The sequence below is a fragment of the Pygoscelis adeliae genome, unplaced genomic scaffold (assembly GCF_000699105.1).
Source record: "Pygoscelis adeliae isolate BGI_AS28 unplaced genomic scaffold, ASM69910v1 Scaffold135, whole genome shotgun sequence".
Lineage (NCBI taxonomy): Eukaryota > Metazoa > Chordata > Aves > Sphenisciformes > Spheniscidae > Pygoscelis > Pygoscelis adeliae.
In genome coordinates, this window is record NW_008824908.1 from 2,879,100 (window position 1) to 2,905,168 (window position 26,069).

Below are 26,069 nucleotides of genomic sequence, written 5' to 3' on the forward strand. Positions count from 1 at the left end.
AAGTAAGTAGTGATAGGACGAGAGGAAATGACCTCAAGTTGTGCCAGGGGAGGTTTAGATTGGACATGAGGAAAAATCTCTTCACCAAAAGGGTTGTCAAGCATTGGACCAGGCTGCCCAGGGAAGTGGTTGAGTCACCATCCCTGGAAGTATTTAAAAGACGTGTAGGTGCGGCACTTAGGGACATGGTTTAGTGGACATGGTGGTGTTGGGTTGACGGTTGGACTCGATGATCTTAGAGGTCTTTTCCAACCTTAATGATTCTATGATTCTAAGATGGAACCAAGTCCAGTGTCAGTATTCAGTGCCATCTTCCTCTAGTGGAGAGTAATCTTGTTATATGCTTCTCCATCAATTTGTGTTATTCCAAGAGATTTCCAAATTCAAGAGGGACCAAACTAATTACTGCAGTTGTTCTATAGTGCAGCTCTGGTGCTGAGGCCTGCTTCAGATGATCATTCTAACTTGGACAGGATTGCTTAATACCAAGCTCAGATATTTTCTTCAGGCCTGAAATTGCTGCACCCGATGGCATTGCCCTCTTGGCTGGCTAAGTAGCATGGACAGTGTTATCCTGCCATAGTCCCAGAAATCCTCATACGAAGCAATTAGTCTCCCACCAGAAACACTTAGATTCCAAGCAGGCTTCTCAGTGTGGGTCTCATGTAAGATGGTGTAGCTTAGACCTAATTCAGACTTCAGTAGCAAAGATGTGTGAGTATCTACTCTTACTCAGGTAGATGGGCCTCTTGTTCAGTTTTGTTTAAAGCCTGTTTTCCACTCATTTTGAGTTGTCACCCACCCTAGGTACATATGCTCCATTTTCTATCAGTCCTCTTTATTGATGTGCTAGAAAAGATTGCTCATTTACCCGTTGTTTTAAGCTGGTTTTACCTGTGGTCCCTCCCCTCTGCTCAGCACTGGTGGCAGCACAAATGGAATGCTGTGTCTACTTCTGGGTTCTCCAGTACAGTAAGAGCATAGACATACAGGAGCGAGTCCAGTGGAGAGCCACAAAGATGATTAACAGATTGGAGCATGTGACATCAAGGAGAAGCTGAGAGACCTGCGAATGTTTAGCCTGAAGAAGAGACAGTTCAGGGGTGATTTTACCAATGTGTATAAATACCTGATGGGAGGCAGTAAAGAAGATGGAGCCAGACTTTTCTGAATGGTCTCCAGTGAACAGAAAAGAGGCAATGGGCACAAATTGAAATATAATAAATTCTGTTTAAACTTGAGAAAATATTTTTTACTGTGAGGGAGGTCAAACACTGGAACAGGTTGTCCAGAGAGGTTGTGGAGTCTCTGTGGAGATAACTAAAAATCCGACTGGACAGTGTCCTTATCAACCCATTCTAGTTGACCCTGCTTTGAGCAGAGGAGTTGGACTAGGTGATCTCTTTCATTCTGTGAAAATATAGTTAAATCATATTTCGGGTTCTAACCGACTTCAATTTTCATCTTATATTCATTTTTCAACATGTTTGTAAAACTTGTGAATATTGTGTTCCAGCAAACTGCACTGCATTGGAGTGCCTACTACAATAACCCAGAGCATGTGAAACTTCTCATAAAACACGATTCGAATATTGGAATCCCTGATATTGAAGGAAAAATCCCACTTCACTGGGCAGCTAACAACAAGGACCCTAGTGCAATTCACACAGTGAAATGTATTCTGGTAAGAAAGTCTATTATATATATAACACTTTCTGTATTTATTACTTTACTCTGATAGAAATATTTTTTATTCCCTTGAAATTTTTCATTTTAGTCCACCGACCCTTTGAGAATGAAATAATTTGCTTTTCCTAATGTCCAGAATTTTGTAAGGAAGCATCTTAAATATTTTTGCTCTCTTGAAAGAGTTTCTTCTGAGTTCTATGGGTGAATGTCTTTGCTCTAACTCATGGACTATATATATTCTCTTAATTAGTTTGATGTGTGTAACTATTCATTTGGGGGGGTAAGGGAGAGAGGAAGGGGTGGCAAGTTCTCCTAGTTAAAATGGCCAGTCACATTACTCATTTCAGTTGCATCTTGCACACTGATTTCTTTGTTGTGTGTCTTTTCTTCATTATTTAAAAGTTTATTTCTAGTTAACTGTACTGAAAAGTCTAATTTAATTTGGTCTTTTGAGTCAGAATTCTGGGAAATATTTGATCAATTATCAGTCAGCCCACAATCAGTTTATTGAGAGACTTTCCAAATATTCTTGTATATGGATTTAGTAATTTTTCCTTGATGGCATATTTTCTCTTTCTGCAGTATTTCAGTTTCATTTTCTACACTGACAGTTATAATGAGTACAATGGAAGCACGTGCTCAGCTTGATTTTTACCTTAATTTTTATTCTGTGGAAATCTCTGAATTTCACTAACATGGAAAGACACAGAAGTCTCAGTTGAATTTTTCTCTCATGTTACAACAATGTCTCTATATCTTTGTCTTTCAAAGGTCTTTCAGAACAAGACACGTATTGATTGTAATCTAACTACAATGACTTCTATGTCTGTTTGCCTGATTAGCTTGCAGGTTGAGAGCTTATGTGTGGCATATGAAAATTTGCTTTGCTTTTCTCCAAATCACATTGATAATCTTACAGTTACTGATACTTTTTTTTACTATAAAAACAGTTTTTGAGAAGTTTACAGTGTTAAACTAATGTGATTTTATTTCTGTATTACTTCTATTTATTCGAGATATTTATAATTTGGACTCAGTTGTGAAATAATTTGTCACAAACAAAATTTTGTCACAAAGTGTTAGTTTGTATATACCATCTACTTTTCTGCCATGCTAGGGAAATAAATTTGCTGAAAAGTAGGTAAGGATTGCTGTATTCAAATACAGACTTTTTCAAATAAATCTCTGAATATCTTTTTCAAAGATAGTCAAGGTAAATGTTTTTAAAAGTTGTGGTGGATTGGCCCCAGCCAACAGCCTAACACCCACGCAGCCACTCGCTCACTCCCCTCGTGCGAGACTGGGAGAAAACAGAAGGAAGGCAAGATGACTCATGGATGAAGGTAATGACAGTTTAGTATGGAAAGCAAAAGCTGTGTGCAAAAAAGGGAATTTGTTCACTACTTCCCATCAGCAGGCAGATGTTAGCCACTGCAGGAAAGTGGAAAAAGAGCTTCAGCACACTTAATTGTTGCTTGGGAAGAGAAACAGTGTAGCTATGAGCATCCCCCCTGCCTCCTCCTTTCCCTGAGTTTTTTTTGCTGAGCATGATGTTATATGGTATGGAATATGGCTTGGGCCAATTTGGGTCAGCTGTCCCAGCTGTGTCCCCTCCCAGTCTCTTGCCCACCCCCAGCCCACTCCCTGGGTGGCACAGGGGAGCAGGACAGGGCAGGGCATGAAAAAGAGAAATCCTTGATGCTGTGCAAGCACTATTCGGTGACAGCCAAAACATCGGTGTATCAACAGTTTTAATCACAAAGTCCCGCACCATACCTGCTGCTGCGAGGAAAATTAACTCCATCCCAGCCAGATGCACTGCAAAAGGTCAAAAATACCTGTCTCCTTACTGAAGGTGTTCTCAAAGATTCTCTTTAGGTAATACAGAATTCTGATCATGCCCAGGTTTTTTGGTTCTTTTTTTTTTTACTCTGACAGTTAAAAGAGTGTATTCTTGATTTCATCTAGGTTTTTTCATGCATCATCTAAATTATTTATATTCCAAATAGTTATACCTATATATGCTTATTGATGGAGTAAGATAATAACAAGTTTAAATGAAAAAGTAATTTAGCTTTCAGAATATGCTGTAAAAGTTCATGATACAGAAACATTGTTACTAGGTAATCAATCTGTTGATTGAATCTGTTAAGTATAAATAACTTTTTTTGTTGTTGGTGGTGCCTCTGAGTTTAGTCCTTTAGTAAGATCTTGTCTTCTCTCCAAACTGAAGTGTTTTTCTTACTTGTCTTGATAGATATCTACCCAGCAGAGCTCACAATCTTCCCTCCTTTCTTAGCTACTTTTTGCCATATTACCCAGTTCCAGATCTATTGCCCAAGCATCACCTTTGATTCTCATTCCTCTCTAGGTCTTCACATCCAGCTTAACTTTATAGTTTTTCACGTTCTTTCTGCATGATATTTCTAATGTATGTACCCATACAGTTAGAATTGCTGTCAACTTTTGTCTTAACTTGCATAATTGCATTTCTAAGTTCACGAGAAAATATTGTCTTGTAGTAATAGCAGTGCAAAAGGCCTACAACTCTGTGTCACTGTTGCCTCTCCATTTTTTTTAATCATGTCCAACACAAACCATTTTCTTTGCTTTCATGATAGAGTGCTATAAGCTGCAAGCTATGTGCCATTGCTCAGATAGCAGTCAGATATTGATATCTACCGCTGGTCAATCTGCATTGGCAGCCTTTGTTGCCTGCTGACTAAGTTATGAAAAACAACACTGCTGTTGTTTCTCTCATGTTATGTTATCTTTAACACTCTGGAAGAATTCCCCAGAAAATTATTTTTCTCTAGTGTCCTACTCAGAATTCTCCAGTGCTGCTTTACAAAAACTTGACAAAAGTTAAGCTGCTGATTTTATTGAGACCACAGTCTATGATACTGAAAAATACTGTCTTGTTTTTATGTGCTCTGCCATCTGGATGTATCCATTTGTTGTCTCCTGTTTATAAATTCATAAAATTAAGGGTGTGTTTGATGTTTGTATAGTACTTAGCCCGTTGGGATTGTCAAAATAAACAACAATGAAAAGAGCTCAACTGAATGCTGAAGAAGTAGGTTGGGTTTGCAGGGGTGACAGTTATGCACAAATTGGTTATATCTAATATTGAAATCCATGAAATACAGCGAAAATGGAACTCATTACATATTTAGAAAGTAAACGTGAAGTAGAGAGAAACTCTAATCTGGAGATCCTCTCATGGTCAACTTCCTTTTCCATCTTTCCAGATTCAGCAGTGCTTGGTTACATGAAAAACGTTGGGAAGATTTAAGGAGAAAAGAACAGAATAAGGTTCCATTAATATGATGGAAGCAACTGCTTAGTACTCTCTGTCTATTTTGTATCTCTTCTCTTTATTTATTCTTCATGGTAAGAGACATGACATTTATTTATACAACACTTTCCATTATTGCCTACAATTCCGTTGTTCTAATTGCTGCAGAAAAACGCATAGCTTCTGTTTCTTCTGTGTATTGTGCTTAAAATATTAACATAGTATGACAGTTTAATTATAGCTAGTTTTACACCAAACCCACTTAAAATCCATAGAAATTATACTCTTGAATGTAGACAGAAAGAAGCCTAGGAAATTTTAGTTTAAGTGGCCAAAAATTTCAAAACACATGAGTACTTTTAGACTAGAATATAAGTAGTGGCTTTGTCATTAAAAGGTTCTGCACCATTTTGCAAAAGTAACACTTTTGATTATGGGGATATGTTCTGGGTAACATCAGTGACTTTGAGCCAGGAGTTTTAGGAGTCATTTATTTAATATGTCGTTGTGCTTTTAGAAGGCTTGAAAATTAGCTTTCCGGATGACATCAATAAATCATAGGTAAAGCGAAGAAGCATTTGTTTTCTTGTTTGTCCATTTTGTTCAAACAGGTTTTCCGCTGATGGAGTTAGAATTTCAGTAATAACTTCTGTGCATATCATCATTCATTTTTAGTCATTCTTAAAAGTGATTCTCATAAAGATAATTTCTGAATTTTTGCATAGGGCTCTATACTCCCCCTGCTGAGCTCTTTGAATAGACAGAAAGTAAGCATATTATCAGTTAGCTTTCTCTTGAGAATTATTAAAGGTAGGGAAGAACATGAAACTTCACTTTTCACTGTAATGGCTCAGATAAATGCTTTTGAATGCTTATTAAAAGAAGTGTTATCCATGCTTCGATTATTGTGGTTTGTACATGTAACAATGTTTATTTTGATTGTATTTTTAGTTGAGATTCACATTTATCAATTTTTTATGTTTTTAATAGATTATCTGTTATTGTACTAGTGGCTAGATATAGTAATAAACTACAGGGTGTTTCAAGTATGTTAATTTTTTTCTCTAGCAAAACATGGCTAACACTACTGATATCTGAAACTCTGATGCAGTTTTACATGTGAGACAGGCAACTTAATTAGCATTTACATACAGTATGCAAAGTATGTAAATGTTTAACTTTAGAAAACATATTAATCAAATATTAGGAGGTTTAAGTTGGCACTGTTAGAAAGTATGACAATAAGAAACAAAGAATCAGGGCATTGCAGAGTTGAGGTTACTACTGCAGTATTAGTTTAGCCAGCTTGCACTTAGGAAATATGGTTAAATATTACTCTAAATGTACTTTTTTAAAATCTATTAAATAGAACATATAGAATGTGCAACCTCAGTCAATTAATATTTGGATAGAAACCGTAACTCTAGAATTTCCTGACTTTTTCTGCTTCTCAATTTATCGTTCTCGATGTTAGATGTTCGTTAACTATGTAATAGTTACTGCATTTCAAATAATGCAAATACAAGTGATTTTATGGCCTACTTGTGTACCTAGTGAAGTCAATAGGAAAAATTGCAATTAGTTTAGTGAGAAAGGGATCAGGAACTTGCTTTAACTGTTAACAAGCTGCACTGATCACAGTCTCTCCCTCCTCTTTCATAAGTATATTGTAAGATACAGTGTGGCTCTGTATTTTCAGGAGGATTGTTTTAGTCAGTTATCATGGGTTAAAATCCACTCTAGTGTCGGAAGTTAAAAATCTCAGGACTACATTCTTTTTTTCTTTTGCACAGGGTTCCCATGACTTCAGTGAATTGTTCTGAATTGTTGGAGATAGAACAGCAGACTTACTCCGTATAGTTTATTTAAGCTCTTGTTTTGACATTCTGCTCCTGTTCTAGATATTTGGTGTCCTGCATCATGAGTTTCTATTGTTTTGTTGTTTACCATTTTCTTTAGAGATACCTCTTTTTCCAGGAAAGTGAAGTTTAAAGTTTGCATTTCATGGGCGTTTATGATGTTTGCCATTTGGAGATCTCTGCAACGCTAAGATGATGTCCATTTGTACCTGTTCTGTTCTTTCGCCTGAGAAGGAAAGTCATGAAGAGAAATCTGTCTAGAAAAAAGTTGATGAGAGAGGAAATTATCATAATATGAAACTATATAGCTAGGGGCCTTATGTGAAAGTAATTTAGCATGTTTTCTAAGAAAATGTGATGAAAACTCAAGTTCTATCTATTAATGCCTATGTTATGTGATCAAATGACATCACAATACTTTAAAAGATTTTTTATTCAAAATTAAGCCCATTACAAATAGATGCATTCATTAGAAGTACTCTCTATCTTACTTCTGTCAGCTACAGACCTTGACATCTCCTTTAGAAATACTCTGATAGTCATGTGGTTTTCAAATGCTAGAAAAGTATTATAATGAAAGCCATAAGATTAATTTGTGCAAAAAGGGGGGATATTTTCTCTCCTATGAGAAAAATATGAAGATATATATATGTCACGTTCAACTTAGAAAATCAAGTAAGAAGATCTAGTTATTTTTACAAGAGCCTGAGTTAATCTTTTAAAGATCTGTGTAGGGAGCCACTTGCACAACAGACTGGTAAACTACAGGGTATGTATCGAAAATCAGGTCTTGTGCAATAATTGAGTAAGTAAAAAAAAAAAATTCCATAGAAATACTTGAAAATAGCCTATACTGTAACAAAAGTATTTAGTTGTAGAGCTATATTCTACTGAACAAGGACAGTTTATCTCCTTATTATAAGACTCCCAAAAAAAAATCTGTAAAGAATATATAGTTTTTCTCTTCAACTTTTTTTTAGTTTTGTATTTATTTTTTTTTTAAAGGAAGCTGCACCTACAGAATCTCTGCTTAACTGGCAAGACTACGAAGGACGAACTCCCCTTCATTTTGCTGTTGCTGATGGGAATGTAGCAGTTGTTGATGTCCTGACTTCCTATGAAGGCTGCAATGTGACATCTTACGACAACTTGTTTCGAACTCCCCTTCACTGGGCAGCCTTACTTGGTAAACTGGACAATGCTGAAGTCATTTAGTAATTAATTGACTGTGGTGTTTAATCTTTGTCTATGTTTTTTATTTAATTCCAGCCTGGTATTACACTAACTAAGCTCTTAGAACAATAATAGTTTCTGCTAGACCAGGACTAGAAGTTTGTAGACTTTTTTCTTAGCTTCAGATTCTCCACAGCATTGTAAAATATATTACTTCGGCAGGCTATATATGCTCATGATTTAAGAACAATTAGAGCATATTGAGATGTTCTTGTATATGTAGCTTTGTTCATAGGTTAAAAAAACCACTGGTACTCTAGAGCAGTGGTGTCCAAAGCGGGGTGTGCACACCCCAGCGTGTATGCAGTGCATGAAGAAAATACCAGAACTTCTGTTCATATTTATTTTTTATCTGAAAAAATAAGAAAACTCTACTAATATTTACTATACGGATTGATGCTAGCACCCTCACTTGGTCCATATGTAAGACAGTCATATAGGGTTTGTGAGGTGCCTGAGGGAAGTGAGTGCTCCACAACGCGGAGGGGTTGACAGTGGTGTCATCACTCATTTGTTTACTTTCAGCTTATTGCAATGTATTGCAGTCTACGTGTGCCCGGTTAAGTGGATTTATGGATTATATTATCTAGTTTTTACTAAACTACCCCTCACAAAATAAACAAGTGACTTAAAAAGATTCCCACAAAGAAACCACAGATAATCTGATAATGCCAGCACAAATGAACAACAAGAAAATGGCAGAGCTGACGCTTCTCCTACTCCTAGTACAAGCTCTTCATCAGACACATTATGACAATCTAATCAGATCTGACAAGAAGTTTTATTCAGATGAAGTTTTTTTTCTGTTCAGATTGCTACCCTGAGACTCAGATGCTCTGTAAATTGTAACTTTGCATATGTGAATTCTGCACAGTTTGGTTTTACAAGTTACAAAACTGGATCTTTGCAAAACAGGTAAAAACCTGATTAAATAGAAATAGTCTAAATACAGGGAAATGCAACTCATAAAATGACAGGCACAAAAATAATATGATTTAGAAAATTGACCTCCTATTTTCCATTCTCCTATATGCAGAAGGAAAAAATAAACACCATGTACCGGATAAAAGGAAAGAATCTTCAAACACTCTCTCTCCCCTTTTAACAGGCTTCATCCCCACGACCCTCTGGGACACTGCAGACAAAGAATGCCAATAAAAGAATCAGACTGCTCAGTGGAGCGAGTTACTGCAACTCCAGTGACAATATACATGTAGTTTGATTACATTTATTTAAAAAAAAAAAAAAGTGTGTTCTCAGATTTGCATTTGCATTCAAGTAGGGATAGTGAATTTTTACAGAGAAATTGTGAAACATTTTAAGTGTCATAGGATCTGTCTCCCAAAGAATTAGTCATTATCACTTGGTTCTGTCCAAGAAGCAAAATTTATTGTGTTTTGAAATTGATTGTATTTAAGGGAGAAGTTTTGTCTTTTGGAAAAATGGTTTGTCTAATCAATGTGGAATAAAAGGGGAAGATGTGCCAAGACCTCCAGAGTCCTTTGTGAACTTGGTGAGGTCTCTAGGTGGCATATGCCCATGGGCAACTTCTGAATGGTAAATCATGATTAATTTTTAGGGTTCTGTTTTTAAGTTAGATACTGGATGCTGTATATAGATCTCAAAGAGTCTAAAATGTTCCTAAATGGGTTAACAGTAGGAGGTTTTAAGTAGTGCATGGATACAGCCACAAATGATCTGTTAAAGGTGATGGGTTGCATGTGACTGCATCTTAGGGCATTGTTGCTCCTGTTACCTTTTCTTTTGTGTAGGTAAAAGTCTCAGCCAAGTTACATCTCTTCTAAATGAAAGTACTACAGAAATGACAGTTCTTGACCTCAAGAATTGAGTTCTAATGTTTACATTAATGTCCAAGTGAGATCCATCTTTGCACCAATTTATTTACTGTTGTACCCAATACAAAATTTTTTTTCAACTCCCTCAAGCCTTCTCTTGTAGATAATTTAGACAGACCTCCTGTCCTGAATACAGAGTTCAGTTACCCTTTTTCTAGTTGTGTGTCCTGAAAGTTCAGGCAACCTTTTTTCCAGGCTCAGTACTCCTATGTTTTTCCTGCTAGGATTGCACTCAGAACCAGCTTCTTCCAGTGCACCTCAATTCACTTCTTATAGTCTTGAGATGGGAAGAGCATAGCAACATTGCATCTCTTCTTTTCAGTATTTTTCTGGTTGGAAGGGACAGGATGTTGTGATGTTCTGGGTCCAGGCTTGTCTATAATGGCTGAAAGGAAAGAGGAGCCTTTCTGTACACCCTAAAGCCCCTAGAAAAAAAATAATCCCCACATTTGGTTCATCCTTTTTGACCCAAGTTGACCATTTTCTCTCGTTTCCGATACTTCTATACATATAAAGTCTGAAAGTGCCATTCCACAAAAGAAGGCTTGCCTAGTCCTCCATCTCTTAGGTTTTTAAAAGCTACAGACCACAAGTGTTACACAGCTTTATTCTGTAATTGTCGGTGTTTTCATTAATAGAAGTCTACTGCTAGTAGAAAGGTTTACCTACTTTTTTCATTTATTCTAAAGTAATTCAAGTCAACTGTGCAAAAGTAGCAGGCTGCAAAATTGATTGTTTTCCCCACAGGCAAGATACTGGGAGATTTTTCTCCTGTAAAATCAGAGTATTTTTATGTGATTTATGCCTTATAGTATCTCTTAAAATACCAAATCATTAAGATATTCTGTGAGCTGTGAGCTGCATATGCCTACAAAAGAAAGCATATGAAAGGATCAGTTGACTTCAGTGGCAATATATGATATTGTTCTTTGTTTTCCTGTCTGTGAGGTGGATATAAAGTTTACCCATCCCCCCCAAAATGTTGTGATTTTAATCTAAAAACATTCTAATCTATTTTGATGGAACGAGTTGTATGTGTCAGTTTGTTGTTTATTGCAGCTATGGCAGCTGGTAGTAGACTAGCCTCCAGATTCTGCTATACATCTTCAGTTGAAATTTTGATCGAATAAAACCTAAGTAAAGAATTTACACTTAATTTCTGTAAAACAATGTGATGTAGGATGAAATTATCAATGTTGATTTAGCCTACCTTTTAATGTAGATGGACAAATGCTCATCATCATCAGTCTGTGCTCACTTTACTGCTTCTGACTGACCTCTCGCTCAGATGCAGCATCTCAGCTGAATTATCAGAAGCTTTTTCTGGAAATATTCAACTCATTCATTGCAATGTTAATATCATAGTTGTCTGACCAGCTACTGCTGGTTTCTTTGTTTAGGGAAATGCTCTAGTGATTTCTTTTGAAAGAAATAGAAAATCTTTCCACATGTTCCTATTCATAGGTCATTCTGATTTACAGATGCCCCTCAAAAATGAGGATACAGAGTGTGGAACTGGAACACTATTGGGAAGAAAGTGCATGCCAGGCTTAATAGTTCAAATATCAAGTCTTATGTTTCTCTCTTATATTTAGACTGTAATGGCTACAACACAAACATACTATTATTTATTGAAGTCTGTTCATTTTTGTCTGGTTGTTTTTTATAGGGAAATGTTTAACTTTAGGATTCGATACATATCTGGTTTTATTATATTATTTTTCTCAGGTCATGCACAGATTGTCCATCTCTTATTAGAAAGAAATAAGTTTGGAACTATCCCATCTGATAGTCAAGGTGCAACACCCCTACATTATGCAGCGCAGAGCAACTTTGCTGTAAGTAGCACGTACCCTAAATGTGAAGTAAATATATTTTGCTGAAATATTTATAATGTAACCAAGTGTTTCATATAAACACAGTGTTGTCTGCACAAGCTTAATTCAGAGTTTTCCTCTGTTATGTGATATAAATGTGGTTAATTTCAAACTATTAAAAATAGATTTTAAAAAACTAAATTGCTGTACAAAGAAAGGCCCTTTGATCTATATGTTTGCATCAGAACACACAATAGTCATTTAGGTACTTCAATAGAAAGCAGAATGGCACCTGCTATTTTACAGTGCTTTCACTTTTTAAGGCTCATTATAGCAAGATCTAAGCAGTTATAAGGTATCTAGAGTAAGATCACCTGTGTGAGTATTTGCACAGCTGCTTCAGTACCAGTCAAACCGGTCCTTGCCTTCAAGAAGGTGATTAACTTATGAATATTTGCTATTATGAATGAGCCGTTGTCTCATAAAGCATGGCTAAAGAGGGAGTACCTTTTGTCACAATTCTCCATGAACACTATATTTTTAAAAATTTCTTGACGTTTTTAGTATTTTAAAATATTTCTTTAATCCAGACAAAGAAAATTGGTTTCTCAGACAGCCTAATTCTTATATTTTGGTAGGGTAGATAATTTTTTTCCAGAGCAAGATCAGATACGGTAGAGCTAAGTATAAAACTCAGCAGTTTAACAATTGCTGGTCATAGATGTTATTATGGAAGTAGTTCTCAAGCACTGGAACTTAAGAAGGCTTTTTTATGCTTCTCTGTCTGTCATAGTTGAATTATGCCATGCATAGTAAGCTGAGAGCTCCCATCTAAGTTTTCTTTAGTTGTATTATTCATAACCTCCCTTTACAAAAAGGGTTATTTAGTGCCTTAATTGATGTAGTTACGTAGGGCATATTGCAGCATTTTCTTAACAGGGATACTAATTTGGGTCTTTCTTGCCTACCCATATGTCAATTTTCATAAAACAAGTAAAATTTTAACGCCCTTCAGAACCATTCAAGTTAACAAATCCAGAAGTACTACTGAAAGAGGAAACTGGCCAATGTATATTAATACCACAGCTGTCACCTTCTGTTTCCTTGTGGGAGTGAGTTTTGGGGGTTTGGTGGGGTTTTTTGGAGGTGGTCTTAGTAAGACCATACAGATATTTTTTAAATTCAGACTTACAGTGGAGCATATCTCTTGTGTATAATTTATACCTTTTTAGAGATCTTTTATTGATGCTGATTATTGTCCATTATGTGGCATGTACAATTTGGGTCTCACTCACACGCCTAAAATATGCATGTTGTAAAAGCCTTTCTTTCTAGCTTGAGTCCGACTCATGGGAAAGAGAGAATGTTTTTATTTACAATCTGGTGATTATCTCCACATGTTTTTATCTTTTTTTTCCTTTCTGTATTGATACATTCCTAAAAGATGATTTTTCATACTGGCTTGCTTTCTCTGGGTTTCATTCAGTTGTATGAAACATCTTCCTTATGTTGCTGCCTTTTGATCCCACCAGCCAGCCAAACTATGATATCGTTTAGGTTTTTATGGGGAAATAGAGTAGGTGATGGCATCAGGCATTCTTTTGTAATCTTGTGTACTTACAATGAATGTACTGTTTCCCATCTTATATGAAGAATCGAACAGGAGAGTCTCATTCAGATCTGCAAGCCTCTTTTAGCTGGTGATGTATCCAAGAGCCCCTGTTTATGCATGCCTAAATTATGTCTGGAGCTTCTCTCTTTTTTTAACACTCTGAGCACCACTATTTGCTTTTTTTCTCGATTACATACAAATCCTTGAGTAATTCCCACCACTGCATTCCATATACATAGTCAAACAACTGAGTGGAGACACATCCGTGTTTGTTTTGGCAGTAGCATCTATATATATATGGTTTGAGAGCCACATTGTTGTTCTGTTCAGTCTGCCCAAGTTTGGATAGGCGTGGTATGTTTCTTAGTTAGAATGCAATGTTTCTTAGTCCCTAACAAGAAGAAAGTTTGTTCTTTTGTGTTTATTATAAGTATTTGCATTGCTTTCAGTTTTACTTAACTCGCTATCTTGTTCTTTGCTCTGTTTTTCTGCGGGTTACTTACTCTAACGTGACATTTTTGTTTTTTAAAGACTGAAGTCACTTAGCCAGCACTTAATTTATGTGAAGAATTTGTTCTCTAAGACTAACTTATCCCCATTTATTATAGAAGGAGAAGTTCTAGAAGAAAAGTTACCTAATATAACCACCCAAATAGGTTGCCTGCAATTTAGATGGCCTATGTATCCCACAGAAGGTCCAAATAAACATTGTTTTTAAATTTTTGAACTTCATGCATGAAGGCAGATGCTCTATTAGTATTGATTTTAGTATGCAGGACTAAATATATATTATTTTTTTCTGCATTTTTCCAGAGATGTCCAAGACAATGTACTTCCCTTTCACATACTTACATAGATTGAGCTAGTAAATGAAATGTGGATACCCCTGTCTTATTTTTGAATGTTCAGAAATAATATTCAGTATTTTTCAGAGTTTCTTGATAGCACAGAATGAAATGATCTGGGTTTACTTCTATCCTTTACTGTTTTTTTCAGCTTTGTTGTTTTTTATTTTGTTTTCTCTACTTTTTTTAACAGAGATAAAATACATGTGATTTTTCATTACAAAATACATGTAGAATTAAGCTGATTAATACTTCTGTTTTCCAATTTTTAACCATCCTGTTCTAATTTAATTTCATTTTGTTTTCACATTATGATAACTTCATTTTGGAAAATAACTCTTAAAGCACTGTGGGACTTTCTTCCACTTTTTTTCCCATTAAAAACTCTAGGAAAAAAAAGAGTGGTTGAAAGAAACGTTGCTTTGCTAAAACTTAATGGAAAAATAAAATTACTTATTTATGTTTGTAGGATGTGTGCCCTAGTATTGAAAAGGTCCAGCCTTCATACTGCTTTTCACTTGGCAGGATTTCAAGCAGTGCAGAGTACTGGTAGGGTGCTGAGTGGCTGGCCTAATGAGTAGCCGTTTGTGTCTGAGGTGTAGTGGTGGTCAGTGTGAGTACACAAAGCTATAAACACATGCTGGTTTGTGTGGAAGGCTTAATGCTTCCATTCCTTGTTATTTCTGGCTGGACCTTTTTACAGTAAATGGATGGTTCAGATATGGACCCAAATCCACGAAGCTGTTAGGATCTTGGATCACATTAACATAAGATAAATGAGAAATTTCCTATTTCTTTAGAGGGATGAAATAGTAAGTAGAAGTTAAAAAAAAATCCAAACTAAGCAATAGGACTTAGGCATTTAAACACCTTTGTGATTATAAGCATTTGATTCCTTCTAGCCAAGGAATTCTCATCCTACCTGGAGCAGTGATGGAGCTATTTTGCAGTCACATGGGGGAAAAGATAAAATAGTGTTAATACTAAAATATAAAAATATAATAAAATAATGAAACCCAATTTTCAGTTTTTATTGGCTAGCCTATCAGTGGCTCTTAAGAGATGTTAAATACATAGCCTTTGTAAGGCATTAGATAGAAAAGGGAAAATCTTCCCCTAACTGTTCTTCTAGCAGTTGTGATTTCCTCTCCCTTCTTTTCCTTTATGGCTTATTAAGAATTTAGCAGCAGGTTAAACAAGTGGACTTGTTTGCTGAGAGCTTAACACAAACACAGCATTTGAAGAAAGAATTCTTTTTGCTTTGATTTAAATAGAGATTTTAGTGCAACAGTTACAGTGGAAAGCCTGGACTCAGGTGTAAAGATTTTCTTAATCTTTTTTGATTTGTAATATTTCAGTAATTAGTAACCTGTTGATATTATTAAATATTAGGAAATATGTCTATATTGCTCCAAAAGTCCTTTTTTTTTAATAGTTAAATTATTAGTTTGGCAAATTAAAATATTTGCATGTACAGTCATATTTAGAATTGGAGCAAAAAAATATGTCAGGAGAATGTTTTGAAGGAACATTATTTTAGCATTATAGTATTACAGTAATGTTTTGATAAGCCGATAATATTTTTCCCATTGCTTTCTTCACAGTGACTGCAGTGTCTTTTACTTCCTTATGATGAACGCATGATGTTTGACACTAAAAAGAAAAAAGTATGAAATCAATGACAGCGTTAAACTCATAGTTAAGGATGCACTATGAACATTGATGAGGAAAAGGCCATTGCAGAAAATACAGTGCTCCTGTTGAGCTATTAATCTATAGAGACGTAAAAAGGAAAAATGAAGCTTTGATTTGCTTCATAAACAGCTAAATGAGACAGAATAGTTTCTTGTTGTTACAGATTCCTTTTAATGTTAATTTCAATAATATGTCTTTTCAGGAAACAGTTGAAGTATTTTTGAAACATCCTTCTGTAAAAGACGACTCAGATCTTGAGGGAAGAACATCCTTCATGTGGGCAGCTGGCAAAGGCAGTGACGATGTCATTAGGACTATGCTGACTTTAAAATTGGATATTGATATCAATATGACAGACAAATACGCTGGCACAGGTAAGATGCTTTACAGTAAAGAGCCACTGGATGTTTCCAGTTAGTGTGATTTCCACCAAATAAAGAACATTGTTAGAAGCTATAATCTTTTCCTGGATGTATACCTTAATCCTGAAAATATTTCTTCATTAGTTTAATTATATGTGTGGGTCACTTCTTTGCCTTATTGTGGGAAAGAAACAGATCTCTTCTGCGCAGATCAGACCAGTTCATTTGAAACATAGCAAGAAGAAATGTACTGCTATGCTGCTATTTAGTTAGGTCTGTAATCCTGGGAAAGGAGGAGCTGTTCTGTATTTTGAAGAATAAAATGAAATATAATTGCATAAAAAGCCCTCCCTGAAAATGCCTGTTAAAAAATTTGTCAGTAAATAAATACTTTGAAAGAATATAGAGGAAACTAACCGGTGAAGTGGCTAAATTATCATCGTGAAAATCCTAAGTACCATAGTTACTTGTAAAGATAGCGTAATAAAGATTAGAGCTATTGCACTTCTGTTGTCCAAACAAGAGGTTAAACTTTATATCCCCCAAGTTTATCATCCCATTATCTACCCGAAGCAGAAGATAGGTATGCAACACAGTGTTTCAGAATTCAAGCATGCAAGTCATGAAATTCAAAATTTCCTGTAGCAACTATGAATTTATCTCCTTTAATGAAAAATTATAAGAATTTGTGGTAGAAATATTGTACCTATGTAGTCTTTCAAGAAAAATTGAATAACATTTCTGACAGAGAGACAGGTGTTGAAAGGTATATGTATTCAACAGTGTTGGAAATACAGGTAAAAGTAGTGGAGCTGTATAAGTGTGCTGATGACATCTGAAAAAAAAAAAGAGGAGAACGTGGATATATTGGGCATAAATCAGAGGGGGTTGGTAGCCGGGGGCTGCAGAGGTAAGCTATATGGGAGGAGGTCATGAACTACCGAGGAGGTCATGAACCACCCTGTGCCAGTCACAGCCAGGTCACAAATTTAGAAGTTAAGTGCAAAAATGTATACCTATGTATAATGAGTTGTAAAGGGATAGCCAAGCTGATAGTCAGAGCACACACCTGTGAATAATACAGTAAAGGTCATTTCTCCCGAATAGAAAACTATGTTATTTTAAACAAACAAGAATGTATATTGCAATGTTTGTCTATGTAAATTTTAATATAGTTGTTTTAAAGTATACTCGAGCATTATCTTTTCATTGTACACACACAAACTAGCCTAAGCTGCATGCTTAGGTTTAGGGAATTTGCAGTGTAGATCTCTCCCAACCGAGAAACAAAGATACGAGTTTAACAGCTTTTATCTTTTCGGATCACACTTCGAATAACATACAAATGGTAAATAAATGCAATGTCAGGGTTGCGTCGTTCAGGATTTGAAAGATAGCATGTATGAATATTACTTTCATATTCAAAAAATGAATTTTTTTATTTCCTTTGGTGGTATGGTGGGTCTTTACACAAAAAGCCAAATACAGTTACCATAAAATTCTATTTAAATATCTAAATTCTTGCTTTCCTTACAAATTAACACACCAAAAAATCAGTCTTTCCAAGTCAGGATAGTTGGTAATTTCTGAGTTTAAGAAACAGTGCAACAAATAAAATCTCAGTCTTCAGTCTGATGACTTTACAAACTATATACTCTACAATTATAGTCTTGTTTCATCTTTTATCAGTCTCACCTATATTTGCTCCTTCCTGACAGTTCCCTTTTAAATACCTCACAGTATTTGTTTCAGACCTTAAGGTGCAGTAATATTGTAGTCACTGTGCAAACCTCCTTACAAAGGGTTTTCTTCTTTGCAGACAGCAATCACATACTGTGTTTCTGAAATTACCCAGGTGTGGATTTCATGCTTGAATAATTCAGGTGGTTGGGTTTATTATCTTTCAGTCTTAAACCTTTCATAGCAGTGCTGTATAATCACCTTTTAATCTTGATTTTGTTGTAGGGCTTTTAATCCAAGGAAATTAATGGATTTTCCATTTACTTGAAACTGCCGTTGTGTAGAATACACTAATAGTCTTAAAGTGGGGAACTATGCCGTTCGTCGCTTGCTGTCGAGCAATCTGAACTTTACCATTGTGCAAGCATGTGCAGTAGCATGGGCTTTATTATAGTGAGCTGTAAACTTAGAAGGAAGCCCACCAGTAAATCACTCTCTGATTTCAGACCTGGGTTTTTTTCCGAAGGTTCTTAATCATTCCCAAGTTTTGGTGAGGGAAAAGTAGCGTTGTATTCTGACGGGAAACTATGCACTAATAGAAAATAGCGTACATGCCACCGTGCCCGGGATACAGTTGCTGAGGAGAGTTCAAGGTTGTGTTTTTCTGACTTTTGTGTGCCGACTCAGTTAAGCTCAGTTATAATGTTGCGTTAACGCAGCCTTTTGCATTTACTTAAAAAGAGCAAGCTCTCCATTCAGCTTTGCGAGAACATCGAGACTCTCCGTATTGTGTAGGAGAATGACACCAAGGGAAAGGAATTTCCCTCTTCTCAGAGCTCAGCGCTGCAGGAGCATTACAGGGGCAGCTTTATAGCTCTGCCGTCACTGCGTACAATGGAGAGGGCTCTGTCTGTCGGCTGAACAAAGGGCCTATTGTGACCAGCTGGCCGAAGAATCTCTTCAGTCACCGTGACTCCATCACAGAAAATTTGGCTTACAAGAAAATATTGAGCACAAAGTGCAAAACAAGATGCCTGCGTCAGAATGAGTGATAGGGGGGCAGAACTGGCCAAGCTGACACAGCAGCTCTTTTTCTATTGTATTGTTATACACCCCATGTGTCATCTGATGGAGTGGTTTACTGCCTTTGGTTTCATAAGAAATGCAGTACAAAAACCAGAACCTAGAGTTTACTGTGAGGTCAGACCATGAAAACCAGGCCTGGCCAAATGTATGAAGCGGCAGGGATCTCATTCTTGTCAGTTTTCTACTGATAGCCACCCACTCGCATAGCTACTGCAGATCTTGCTGCTTACAGGTATTTCTCATGAGTGCAATGAGTGCCCCTATGCTTTTTAGCTGCAACGGTTAAACATCAGTGTCATCTTAAAGGCATGATTTCAATTACTAAGGCAGCACTTCTCATACAGCCTCTGGCTGCGACCCCAGTTCTTGTAGGAAGTGCCTCATTTTTCTGTATCACAATTCCAGTTACTCTCACTAATTTTGAGAATGTGTGTTTTAAGGCAACACACTTCAGCTGGATTTGATTCACGGACAGTATGAACAACCTGTGTGTAACAGGTTATGCTGGGTTACTGTTTCATAAGCTGTGTGAAGCTGGTACCAGTGGTAAACAGTAGCAGGCAAACACAAAAAGCCTGACTGTTTTGATATTCTGGCTATGGTTCAAGAAGCATCCTCCTAACGTTGGCCTTCGTGGTGTGCCTTTCTATATAATGCCTCTGCTGGATCCTGACCCTGCCTGTTTTAACATTAAACAAGTAGAGACATGTAGGTACTGTTTACAGCCCCACTTTTCATTTGCTTGAGCAGACTGAATTCTCACCAAGGATGAATATTTGTGAAACTTCATGGGGAAATATGGATTCACTTTACTAAATGCACATTTATGAATTGCACTGTTTTGTATTTTCATTCAAATTCTTTTGATTTTGTCGTCTGTGAAATATTTGTCATGTGTGAAATATTCTACATTTAAGGCAGTATGAGAATGTAGATTATCTGATTCGACTGCTGACTATAGGAAATAATCCAAAGCATTTTGAAATCAAATTGTAAGTGAAATCAGCAGTATATGTGTCCTCCATTGGTTTGAAATCTCATTGCCGTGTGTAGTTCTCCTTTCCTTCAAAAAGAACCGTGAACTGGTCGGACTGGCATTTCAATATTTTCCTCAACTCCAGCTGACAGTGCCTGCAGGATGCTGTGTTAGGCGATAGCAACTTCAGTTATAGGACACCATGTCTTTACCTCTGAGGTCTAAAGTATCTGAAGTAGCTCTGTGTTATTTGTTGGTTTGGACTCCGTGAAGTCTGCATACGTTCAAATACGAGAGGGCAAAGAAAACTATGGAAGAGTAGGAATCTGCAGAATCAACTTGCATAGTTTTCATACAACTGAACTTCATAAATTGTGGGGATGAGACAAAATGCAGTATCTGGTCTTTCCGTCATCTTTTTCTTTTTCCTGAAGAAAACAGGGAGCTGCAGATACTGTGTGAGATGTGGTGGCCTTGCTACACAATTTTGTGTAAATTTTCTCCCAAATAATTTCCCACAGTGGTTCGGGGGGGGGGGGGGGGAAGGGCAGGAACAGCTGGGTAGTTATCTGGAGTTATTTTTAATTGAGACAGCTTTGCTTATTTGAAAGAAATAAAAAAGGTATTTTCAGGAAAATATTGAAGAGATAGTGAAAGCTTTCTTTCACCGGCAATGGGCAGTTTCATCTCCATTGGGGTGATGTAAGAAATGCCACAAAACAGAGGCAGAAGTAGATCATGTTACGTTCTCTTAATCAGAAGCTGCTAACCTTCCACAAATCCTCAGTATAAGCCATTCTTGGCAGTGCTAAGGTTAAAATTCCTATTTGTACAAGTTAGAAACATGTTTTAGGAGTGAAAGTTTTTCTGCTTATTGCTTGTATGGCAAGAAAATGTGGTTAGTGATCACTTACTATGATTCTTCAGTTTCTTGTGGTTGAAAAGCACCTTTTCCACCAAAATGGTTGAAATTAATTTTTATTTTGACTGTTGTAATTGTGAACCTCCAAAGCTCATGGTATTGTGATTTCTTTTTCCTGCTACTTTATTCTTTTAGCGTTACATGCTGCTGCCCTTTCTGGCCATGTCAGCACAGTGAAATTGCTGTTGGAACATAACGCACAGGTCGATGCTTTGGATGTCATGAAACATACCCCGCTTTTCCGAGCCTGTGAGATGGGACACAAAGAAGTGATACAAACACTCATTAAAGGTCAGATGTTACGAATTTACAAACCTGTTCAGAGTTCTGGTGCTGCTTTCTGTGGGACTGGGAAATAAACAGCATAGCTGAGCGAGAGGTGGGGTAGAAAATTACTTCCTTAGACTAGGTTTTGTCTGTAAGTACCCTTTGTGGAACAGCAGTAGTACATGTAAAAGATTATCAGTGTTGTGCAAAATGGCTAGAAGAGTTAAATCTAAAACTTTGAAAATTGGGGTAGTTCTTTTCACAGCTCTCTTCTGCTGAAGCCTTTTCGAGTATGTGCTAGTCTCTCAAACTGCCTCTTCACCCAGCAAGTCATTGTTTTTCTTTCTTTTTTTTTCTCCAGTAAATAAGACCAAATTAAGCTTTCTTCTCTTTTGTGAGAAAGCATTTTTAGGCTTCTTTGAAGGCTTTTTGACTATTTAAATTAATCTTTATTTTTTAATGAAGGTAGCTATCAAAAATCCTAAATCATTAATATTTTCCTCTGGTTGGTTTTTATAAGCAGTATTTTATTTGTAGACAGAAAGAAGATTTAACAATGTACACAGTTTTAGATAATTGTAAAAACTGCTGAAATGTAAGAAGTATGGTGAAAGAACAGTGGTATCTTAGATGCAAAATTCTGTCATTTTAGCTTCGCAGAAACGTTCCAAGTAGCTGGAAGCAGCCTCCCTCCTACTTGAGATATTATCCCATTTATGGACAGTTGAAGTATCCAGGCTAACAAGTTGCAAGTTTTCCATCAACCAACCTTTCTTACTGAAAAGCATGCTTCCCTCTGTGATCTGCTGGGCATATTTTAACCTCCTGTTAAGCTCTTCCTCCCACCCCTATGCCATTTAGCTTTTGTAGGTGCAAGAAGCTTGTTTATCAGAATGTGAGTTATGTTTAATTAAATATTTTATGATATAGACAGTCGTTGCTGGTTGGTTCAAGTTTTTATATTTGTGGAGTTTTATTTTTGTATGGAGTTTTTACATCTTACAAGAACACATAGAGAAATTCATTATCTGCATAAGAGAGTCTTAGCATGCTTGAATTAAAAAAAATCAGGCTTTTTTCAAAAGTCATTCTTACCCTGTGAATATTTTATTTTGTCTGCTTTAGAGATTTAAAAAGAGATTTCATCTGAAGTCTAATTTTCAAAAGTGATTTTGTTGTTAAGAAATAAAAGTTTCACTGAAAATTAATAGGCCTGAAACAAATAAAGGCTAGGTTTTTCAAGGGCATTTGACAAATCTGGAGATTCTAAAGCATCTGAGAGGATACTCAGAAGCTTGTAAAAAAGATGCCTGACCCTCACTGGAACTATTTCATTCCCAATTAATTTTGATTTAGGGTTTAGGATTTGAGTAACAAAGTTGAAGTTACTTTCAGAAATATTTGTCCGAATTGTCAGTTTACCAAATACGTTCTAGTTGAACATAAACTTATTTTTTCTTTGCATTCACAAGTATTTTCTTTTTATGTTCAAAAATGTATTTGTTGTTACAGGAGGAGCAAGAGTAGATTTGGTTGACCAAGATGGCCATTCACCCCTTCACTGGGCAGCCCTTGGAGGAAATGCCGATGTGTGCCAAATCTTGATAGAAAATAAAATCAACCCTAATGTGCAGGATTATGCAGGTAGAACACCTCTGCAGTGTGCTGCTTATGGAGGTTACATTAACTGCATGGTAGTGTTACTGGAAAACAATGCAGATCCAAATATTCAGGATAAAGAGGTATGTTGTTCTTCACTGGGCTGTTTAATCAACTTTAGAATAACCATAAATCAAAACATTTTCCTTTTCTTCAAGGTCATTCTCTTTTCTGGGATATAGAGGCATCTTTGCTGCTGTTTATCACGGAAGGAAATGCATCCTGACATAATTTTGCCTATGGCTTCACTTCTAAAATCTTGAATGAAAAGTAGTATTTTAATATGCAGCATGAATTGAAGATTCATATTTTTCTATATCACTTTTGACTTTTCCTTATCAAAGTGTGATCTTATGAGGAGTCATATTAATCATCTGATTTCTTAACTTCTATCGTTCCTTATTAGCAGCTGACATAGAAATGTGATTTTATAGCCTGTAATGTGTTTCTTCAGTGTAGAGATAGAGCAAGTAAGATACTGCAAGTGAGATTGCACAAGAACTGCTTCAATTGCTTATTCACATAAGTATCCGCATACGTATCACTCTTCCAGGTGGAAAAAAAAAAAGAACACTGATTAGTTTATATGTTCTTTTGTGCCATTATTCAAGTAGTAAGTGAAATTAGGAGCCAGAATAATTGTGCAATATGTAACAGATTTCTTTGTTATATGACATCATTTCTCAGAAGTCAGTAGAACTTCATCAGTCAAAAGAATTTCACCCAATTTGTTAAACTTTTCTGTAGCTATTCACTGTAGGGCATGGATAATTCCAGGTAATGGAAAAGTGGGTTTTATTATGAGTTCTACAGAGCATGCTGGGGAGGTTTTCCAACCTGCTACCTGTATGGCATCAGCTTGAGTACAGCTGAACACATGGGCTCCACCTATTTCGCACAGAGACACTGCAGCATGCTCTTCAGCCCTTGGGGTTCAGGGGGCGGCTTGCTAGCACTGAACTCAGAATGTCTTCATGTTTTTCTGTGGTACCCAGCCTTCTAGGTATTTCCTACATTTGGAGTTCAGAAAAGCAAGATGCAGACAGGAGGCATGGCCTGGAAGTGAAGTGAAATATCTATGTTCTGTTGATATTAACAGAGCTTGAGATATTCGCATTGTGATTCTGTGATCCCAGTCCCAAGAGTGGTCATATATGAGCTGGGTGTATAGAGTGCATCTTGGGAGTTGGACTTCTGCTTCATGTGAGCGAAACTAGACTTCTGAAATCAAGCTCATTTTGAAAGCACAGCTGGAGTCTTTCTTTGTTTGCCTGGCTGATAAGCTTTCCTCAAACTTCATCTGATTTTGAATTCTGTAGTAATTCTTTCAGTCTTGTCACAGTGTTTTGGAGCAGCCTGGAAACCAGTCTGAACTACAAAGGTTGATGAGAGCTGCTTCAGACCTGGGCAGCATAGCTGCAAAGAACACAACTCTAGAGCTAGTCTCCTAATGCTGTTTTTCAGCTGCTTTAGGTGAAAAAGCACTAGTGTTGTAATCTTGTTTAAAAAAAAGAAAAGTTACTTCATTTTTAAGTGCTGTATTCTTTTATTTTAACAAGGAAGTTTATTTAGAAGAATTAGTTTGTCCTTCATGTCCAGAAAAGCATTGAATTACAGTATGATTTACAACTTTTATTGTGGCAGAAGAGAGTTTGGGGACAATATTTATTTTTGTTCTGGTCTGTTGTTTACAGGGAAGAACTGCTTTACACTGGCTCTGTAACAATGGCTACCTTGATGCTATAAAGCTGCTGCTTGGTTTTGATGCTTTCCCTAATCATATGGAGAACAGCGAGGAGAGGTATTGCTTGTCTGAATGCATTCTTTTGTAATTTAGCAAAAGTGCTACTTACTGATTTAAATGTTAAGTGTTCAGATATTGCCAGAGAATCGTGATCTTGTATCTAAAAGGAGTGTTGCAATCTTGGGCTTCAGTGTAAGCAGCTTTTCTAATATGAAAAATCTCTTCTTTAAGTAAGACATTGCAACTTCAACTGGTTATACTTTTGAACCTTGAACTTACAGAGATTTCTGCAAGTACTTACTCATTCTAGCCACTTGAAATATTAAAGATCTTTTTCATTTATATGAAGTTGACAGTGGAATTGTACAGCAAAGGATGAAAAGGCACTTCTGCTGCTGTTGGAGTAGACTGGAATTTTTCTTTTCTATTTGGTGAGAAGAAAGAAAACGGGAGAAATTGGATGTTATGTTTTAAAATAGTGATTACAAATTACCTGGTGGTTAACTGTATTCTAAAGGCCTAGTTTTTTAAAAAAAATCCTCCTATAATCATAAAGAGACAGTACATTTGCATCTCTCTTCTTTGTCTTTCATTGACATATAAATAATAGTTTTTTAAGAGTGATTTGGGTTGTGGAGTTCAAATTAGTCACCTGACTGTGAAGATAATTACTATTAGCAGAAATTTATAATGCCTTTTTTAGAGTAGATGACCTCCTCATAATTATAAATAAAATTATCATCAGTATGCCATATAAATTTGAATATTTCAACATTTTAAATAACTTAAGGACTTTGAAACCCCATATTTTAGTGCTAAATTTGAGTCTTCCATACTTATCCCAGTTTTTAATTTCTTTCTTCTCCCATCATTTCTCTTTCATTCTCTACTCTAAACCACTCAGATCTCTCTTCCTTTTCTGTTCTTATTTTTTATTGAGAAACACAAATGAAAGTATAAGTAGTTCCTAATTAAGTAGTGCCAATGCTCTCTTTAGTAATTTTTGATAGAAAATTAAATAAACAGTTGTAATTAAATTACTCTTAATAAGTAAGATTGAAAGCCACTATTTTGCCAGAAAGGAGGCTGCTATTTTCCTTACTTTGTAGAAATGTGCTAATGATGCTTAAATGTCAGGAAAAGACCTTAGCTGTGGTTTTACTATAGTCATTCAGTTAGTATCTATTTTTGTTTCCCTTCTGGTGTTAATATATGTTCTTATGCGTAAACCTAGATTACTCAAAATATAACTAGCAGTATTCTAAATGTCAGCCCTTAAGCACTAGTCCATGTGCAGAACAAAACAGATGATACCCAATATTTCTAGATGAATCAGTCTTTAAATATAATTATCCTAAAAATATATATATTGTATGTGAAAATTGCACAATTGCCTCTTAATAAACATCTACAAACTTTGTTTTATTGTTAAGAGATCGGAAGTTTGGAAAGTGGAAAAATCAAGTCGA

The 26,069-nt window shown here is 36.1% G+C and overlaps 1 protein-coding gene across 2 annotated transcripts in view; it reads left to right on the forward strand.

Annotated features, from left to right (window-relative positions):
- The window catches only part of INVS (inversin), a 98,432-nt gene that overhangs the window by 45,313 nt on the left and 27,050 nt on the right, over positions 1–26,069 (forward strand). For both annotated transcript variants that reach the window (XM_009324923.1, XM_009324924.1), the window contains exons 4-10: positions 1,517–1,684; positions 7,852–8,032; positions 11,664–11,773; positions 16,107–16,278; positions 21,066–21,221; positions 22,710–22,939; positions 24,551–24,657. In XM_009324923.1, coding sequence (XP_009323198.1) covers positions 1,517–1,684; positions 7,852–8,032; positions 11,664–11,773; positions 16,107–16,278; positions 21,066–21,221; positions 22,710–22,939; positions 24,551–24,657 — 1,124 coding nt within the window. The remainder of the gene's footprint in view (positions 1–1,516; positions 1,685–7,851; positions 8,033–11,663; positions 11,774–16,106; positions 16,279–21,065; positions 21,222–22,709; positions 22,940–24,550; positions 24,658–26,069) is intronic.